The sequence below is a fragment of the Sycon ciliatum genome, chromosome 4, assembly GCF_964019385.1.
Source record: "Sycon ciliatum chromosome 4, ocSycCili1.1, whole genome shotgun sequence".
NCBI lineage: Eukaryota > Metazoa > Porifera > Calcarea > Leucosolenida > Sycettidae > Sycon > Sycon ciliatum.
Genome location: NC_088646.1, coordinates 30,335,874 through 30,343,373, shown reverse-complemented (window position 1 = coordinate 30,343,373; position 7,500 = coordinate 30,335,874). Strand labels below are relative to the sequence as shown.

The window sequence follows — 7,500 nt, the reverse complement described above, 5'->3', positions numbered from 1 at the left end:
CAGGCGTGCCTATAGCTGAACCCAGGTAGCGGTTGCCTGTGGCGGTGATGTGGATGCCTGTGCCTTTGAACAGCTGGACAACTTCATCATAGTCATCAGGCTTCACCACGAGCACGGACTTTGCTGGGTTGAGGAAGTATCCGAAATCAGGCCCTCTGTCGTGCAGTTTGTCCCACCAGGTTCGGAGAGGAACGAGTCGGCCACCTGCGGACGAATCGTCCGAATCGTCCGCACACCATAGCTGGCAGGCGCCGGGTGTTACGATCTCCCGAATGAGAGGGACTATGCCGATCGCATACAACGGCATCGCAATGGGGTCGCCCTGTGTTGTGCCCTCATTGGAATAACTACATTCACCATCCACGTACAGATTGCTGGGCTGACGGTAGGTGTTGATTAGAACCGTGGCAAACGAGGGGCATAGGTGCTGCACATTCCATAGGCAGGCGGCGCGATTGATGTTGTTGAACGCATTAGCTGCATCAGCCATGATGATGCCCTGGGTGTCCTCCTGGTCGTACACATCATGCATAGCGTGTATTGCGGCCTCAATACCAAAATCCTGCCCAGCACACAGTTGCAAACCGCCAGCAGCGTACAGTGTACACTGTTTATTTGTTTGTTTTACTAGTAACACTCAAAATCTTCAGCACAATTACAAATCAAACTTCTTGTTGGGAATTATCGATATGCGCGATGTCAAGATTATTCTAAAAAAAAACATGCATGCGCGATTTGCAGTTTTTTGTTTTGTTTTTGTGTTTTGTTTTTTAATTTTTCAAACAGAACATTATTATTGCAATTGAGAGCGTATACAGGAAGGCCATAAGAGATGATAATTTAGGGCAAAATGAAGAAATGAAAGAAAATGATAACACCCAAAAGCGCTCACAAAATACCACTTAGGAGCGAATGCAAGCCTCAGCAACAGCCAAAACAGGTGGCGAGTCCATCTGCATTCTGAGGTTACGGCATCCGCGCAGACACATAACATTGGAGCGGAGCAGTGCGAAGGAGAGCTTACACCTCAGCCAGGACATCAAGCAGCTGTACGGATCACCGGTCTTGGATGACAGCAACAGTGCGATACGCTTGTACAGAGCCTCCGCGTGCTTGCCCATGCCGCCAGTGGTCGATAAAATAGCGGGGACAAATGACGAGTGCTCAATCTCGCGAATGCGCTGCTCATTGCTCCTTCTCTTCTCCTTCTCATACTTTGTGTAGCAGAAAGGAATTGAGGTGGCACGGTTTGATGGCGCATGTGGGTTAAAAACTCGCACATCGATGTAGGTGCGCTCAAACCGGCCACCCCATAGGCCACTTGCAGCGACATCCAGACGTGCTTGATCGGTGTGGATGGCCGTCCGATAGCGAAACTGCTCTCCGGTCACCTGGTGCAGATGCGGTTCCACTGCAACGCTATGGGCCACACGCTTAAGCAAGTTAGCAGAGATGTCGCGGACCTCGTTGTGTCTAATGGAGGGAGCCTCCAGTCGGACACGACAGGGCATGGCCCACAGTAAATGTGGCATCACAACTGCAGGTGGAGGGCAGGCGCTGCGGCAACCAGCCATACCGCAAGTGAATCCCGTCACGGAACTCACCCTTGGTGAGGGTAAATCCATGTCGCTTCAATGGCCGACACGTGAGCCATGAGGATGCACCCTTCTCACTCGCAAGCTTCACCATACGGTCCATGCTGGGGTTCGCCAAGACGAAAGACCGAGCTTCTCCGACGATCTTCTGCCGGGCACTCAATCGAACCTTCTTCTTTTCTTCCGCAATGAGGTCCGGCGCATTGCCCAGGTCGAACTCCTGGCGCAGGATGTTTCCCACTGTACAGTGTACAGTGCACAGTGCACAGTGTACACTGTACACTGCACAGTACACGGTACTGTACACTGTACTGTAGTACTAGTAATAAAGTAGTTATGAAGGCAACGGACACAAGTGTTGTACGGTCAAAAGAAGAGATGTGATCGTATGAGCACACGAACGAAAAAGCGAGGAAATTACAGGAAAATCAGAAAATTATGAGAACATTCGCCTACGAGCCGACTGTGTACATGTACATTTAAATGCATAACAGCAATAATAATAATATTATTGTCTAAGTGAGCAAAATTTGGTACAGTACGTGCTACTGTGCACTGTGCTGAACAACAGTGCTGGCTGTTCAGCACAGTGCACACCGCCGACGTTTCTCTTCCAGGCAGTCTTGTGTTAGTCCTTACTGAAAGAATGCGCTCCTAGTTGCAAGATAAGGAGGCAGTCTTGTGTTAGTCCTTACTGAAAGAATGGGCTCCTACAGTCAGTTTCAAAAAGATTAGCAATCCTGGCGATCGCCCGGGGAGTTTGCCGTCTTACCGTATGCGCGCTCGAGAGCTGACTGGAAAAACTCACTGTGAACTCGAAGAAATAATCCGCGCGAAAGCATAAAAAATAGACAACTCACTCACGTCGGTACATGTACGTCTGGTTTACAACAAACGAGTTCTTCCTCGTATCGATATGGAGTGGACATGTCGAAAGTGTGGTGAATGTTGACGAGCAGGATGGGTTTCGTGCCCAATTTCTTTGAGCTGCGATGCAATTTACTCTCACGATGTGACGAAAACGACATCGACACAGACTCATTCCCAAGGCCATGACTTGGCAAAGCTATCCGTGTGACTTCGACGACATTTTGAGAAAAGCAGACGCCTGTGAAAGCTGATAGAAGACGGCGTTGACTCCTAAATTCAAATAAATTGGCGATCTTGAAATACTAAAATAATTCTCAAAGAGAAATCGATCGATCGATGTGCCGTTGTATTCAACAACACGTAGCTACAGCGCAATGACTTCCGTGTTCACGCACACCGTTTCAGTGTTGTGGGTGTGTTCACATGGCGTCAACCAGTCAAGTGTCAGTAAGTTCGGCAGGAAACGCGAGCTCCAACAACAAGTCGTTTGGCGCAGCCACCTTCTTTGGCTTGTACTTTTTGTACCAGCGTGATCACCAAAACAATGAAAAAAAAGTTTGACTTCAAGATAGATTGGATTTGAACTCACAACTTCATGGTCAGCAGACAGCATTCATAACCACAAGGCCAAAAAGGAGAGGATAAATCGTGGGTTTTGATAAAAAATCGATACTGACATCCAGGGCAAATTGTAAACCATGGGAAAAGGCCGGAAACCTGGCCGAATTTCTAACTCCTTAACGGCTGGTCCAATTGTTCCGAAACCTTCACAGAACAATTTGCCGTGTCCTAACAAGCCATTCTATGTACTTTGTTGTCCAAATTTCTCTTATCTTCATACTTTTTAAGACCAAAACCTGATTGCTAATCTTTTTGAAATGGACTATAGTTGCAAGATGAGTTAATTGTTTGCTGCGACCCGGCTGTATTTGAACCGGACGATCCACCAAAAATGCGATACGGGTCTATCGGTGGCCAGTATGACCCTGGGTTCACGTGCGAACGGACTTTGCTGTGCGTAGAGTGGAATCTGCGTTGCGAGGGAATGTTCTATTGCTCGAATGCCCTGTTGATGACATCACCAGTGCAGTACATGTAGTTTTACACAGAACCAGTGAGTGCGTTCGATTATGCCCGGGAATCGTTTCATGAATCCATTCATGAATCGCCCCAGGCTATTCACAACACTCCATGTGAATAGGGTGAATGGATTCCGAATCGATTCCAGGGATCATGACATGAAATCGAATGGCGAGATTCCATTCATGAATCGATTCAAATGCGTAACCAAACGCCCTCACTGGTTGAGAGTGTGCTAGAGAAATGAGGAAACTATCCTTGTGCCAAAGTGACCCGAGGGGCATTCAAAGATGCCTATGAGATGCCACGTCCAGTGCAATCTGGGGAAGAAAAAGATAATGTGCGTTACCGAGAGCTGGGTTCTTTGCTCATACTTGACATCGCCTGTGTATAGGCAGTGCACCATTGAGTATTGACGTCATCCAAAGTATATTTTTAGCAGGGCAACACATCGCCAATGAGCAGATTACGCTCGCTGCAGAGCACAGTCTGTTTGGATTCTTGTTCAGTGTGACTTTGGCCATCAGTTGAGCACTACCCGATTTTCGTGTGTCAATATTGTCCTACCCGCACTGCTGTTTTTCATTCATGTGTGCATAGATGATGGACGTACCTCTGGATGCCATCAATGAAGGTGCGCTATCTGTAATCCAGCAACTGATATCGATTAATGAAGGTGAAGAGCGATTTATGGACCAGTCTAAAGCTCAGGTACGTGCTCCTACTACTTACTAGTACTGCAGGCTGCTGTCATTTTTGTCCAGATCTACCCGGTTTTGTCTTGCTCAACCCTGCTCTGCAAACAGCTACATCGAAGTGTAGGCCTAACGGCGAAAATTCCGGTGGGCTGGCGTGAGTGAAGCAATTCTGAACTTTAGGCGAGACCGAAAAAATTGAGATTCCCGGGCCCTCCCGCACCAAAATCGAGCCAAAGCCAATTTTTTTCTTTTTTCTGAACAGTTCATACATGTACAGTGCTGATCGTGTGAGTAGATCTGTGACGTAGAGTCACACAAACCCGAGCTTGTATGAAATACAGAAAAATAGAAAGGGTTAACCGCGTACCTGTTGCCTGTAAAAAAATGAATAAGAATTACCGGAAAATGCTGTAACAAAAGTTCAACATGGCATGCACACATAAAGTCATGTACACTCAAACGCCTCTTATCCGGACGCCTCAGATACGGGCACGTCTCTCTACCGGCCACCCTCAGCTAGAGTTCCTATGGCAAAAATGCTTCGAATTTGGGGGGTTGAACTTTTTTCCCGAATGCACAAGTGCTTATTTGTCATTGCCAACCTGTGTAATCCATACATTTTTATCCATGGATTAGTTTTGTAACCTGAACATGTGCAGTATGCACCAAAAAAACTTCTTCAAAAATGAAATGATACATGGTAGATGAGTTATCCTGAGATACGGGCAAATCTGAGTTACGGGCAGTGCCCGGTCCCAAGGTGCCCGGATAAGAGACGTCCGAGTGTACATACATGGGAAAAAAATAAAAAATAAAATTCGCCGGCCCGCACCAATTTCACATGGGTCCTGCCCGGGAATCTTGATTTTATTTTTGTCTCGCCTTAGTAAGGAATGACGCCGCACAAAGGACTCGTGCTTCTTGTATGTTGCCTTGTACCTCACACAGGTGGTGAGCTTTGTGTTCTGGTCAACATCCATTGATGCATATGCTGATATTAGGTTTGCTTCTGACAGCAGCGGAGATCGTATTGCAGCTGTCTGTGATCGTGATAAGAGTGTACGAATCTCTGCTAAGCATATGACAGCACAGCACCGTTACACTCGCATCTGTGACCGACTAGCTGCTGCCCCAGCCGCGCAGAGACACTCGAGAATGTTGCCCGATGAGATAATGTGTTGCTACGCGTGCATGGTATATGTGCGTGTTGGTGTGCGTGTCGGCGTTCACACACTGTCTGTCTGGCGCAGGACTGCATGCTCATTCACTATTGGCGTGTGGTGAAGCATGCACAACTGAACACCAGTCTTAAAGCCAGCCAAGAGCTTACAGAGATCTACGTTAACAGTAAGTGCTCGGTATTCTGCACAGTGTCTAAGGTCTGTTTTGATGGTATGTACACTGTAGATGATGGTATGTACACTGTGTTGATGGTATGTACACTGTGTTGATGGTATGTACACTGTGTTGATGGTATGTACACTGTGTTGATGGTATGTACACTGTGTTGATGGTATGTACACTGTGTTGATGGTATGTACACTGTGTTGATGGTATGTACACTGTGTTGATGGTATGTACACTGTGTTGATGGTATGTACACTGTGTCGATGGTATGTACACTGTGTCGATGGTATGTACACTGTGTTGATGGTATGTACACTGTGTTGATGGTATGTACACTGTGTTGATGGTATGTACACTGTGTCGATGGTATGTACACTGTGTTGATGGTATGTACACTGTGTTGATGGTATGTACACTGTGTTGATGGTATGTACACTGTGTTGATGGTATGTACACTGTGTTGATGGTATGTACACTGTGTTGATGGTATGTACACTGTGTTGATGGTATGTACACTGTGTTGATGGTATGTACACTGTGTTGATGGTATGTACACTGTGTTGATGGTATGTACACTGTGTCGATGGTATGTACACTGTGTTGATGGTATGTACACTGTGTTGATGGTATGTACACTGTGTTGATGGTATGTACACTGTGTCGATGGTATGTACACTGTGTTGATGGTATGTACACTGTGTTGATGGTATGTACACTGTGTTGATGGTATGTACACTGTGTTGATGGTATGTACACTGTGTCGATGGTATGTACACTGTGTCGATGGTATGTACACTGTGTTGATGGTATGTACACTGTGTCGATGGTATGTACACTGTGTTGATGGTATGTACACTGTGTTGATGGTATGTACACTGTGTCGATGGTATGTACACTGTGTCGATGGTATGTACACTGTGTTGATGGTATGTACACTGTGTCGATGGTATGTACACTGTGTTGATGGTATGTACACTGTGTCGATGGTATGTACACTGTGTTGATGGTATGTACACTGTGTTGATGGTATGTACACTGTGTTGATGGTATGTACACTGTGTTGATGGTATGTACACTGTGTTGATGGTATGTACACTGTGTTGATGGTATGTACACTGTGTTGATGGTATGTACACTGTGTTGATGGTATGTACACTGTGTTGATGGTATGTACACTGTGTTGATGGTATGTACACTGTGTTGATGGTATGTACACTGTGTTGATGGTATGTACACTGTGTTGATGGTATGTACACTGTGTCGATGGTATGTACACTGTGTTGATGGTATGTACACTGTGTTGATGGTATGTACACTGTGTTGATGGTATGTACACTGTGTTGATGGTATGTACACTGTGTTGATGGTATGTACACTGTGTTGATGGTATGTACACTGTGTTGATGGTATGTACACTGTGTCGATGGTATGTACACTGTGTCGATGGTATGTACACTGTGTCGATGGTATGTACACTGTGTTGATGGTATGTACACTGTGTCGATGGTATGTACACTGTGTTGATGGTATGTACACTGTGTCGATGGTATGTACACTGTGTTGATGGTATGTACACTGTGTTGATGGTATGTACACTGTGTTGATGGTATGTACACTGTGTTGATGGTATGTACACTGTGTTGATGGTATGTACACTGTGTTGATGGTATGTACACTGTGTTGATGGTATGTACACTGTGTTGATGGTATGTACACTGTGTTGATGGTATGTACACTGTGTTGATGGTATGTACACTGTGTTGATGGTATGTACACTGTGTTGATGGTATGTACACTGTGTTGATGGTATGTACACTGTGTTGATGGTATGTACACTGTGTTGATGGTATGTACACTGTGTTGATGGTATGTACACTGTGTTGATGGTATGTACACTGTGTTGATGGTAT

General features: G+C 45.8%; 1 protein-coding gene across 1 annotated transcript in view; it reads left to right on the top strand.

The window, feature by feature from the left end:
• Positions 1–7,500, top strand: part of LOC135815552 (ubiquitin carboxyl-terminal hydrolase 34-like) — a gene marked incomplete in the record, with an annotated part of 63,299 nt that overhangs the window by 26,105 nt on the left and 29,694 nt on the right. The window contains 2 exon segments of the mRNA XM_065328867.1: positions 4,146–4,256; positions 5,494–5,590. Of these exon segments, the coding sequence (XP_065184939.1) occupies positions 4,146–4,256; positions 5,494–5,590 (208 nt within the window).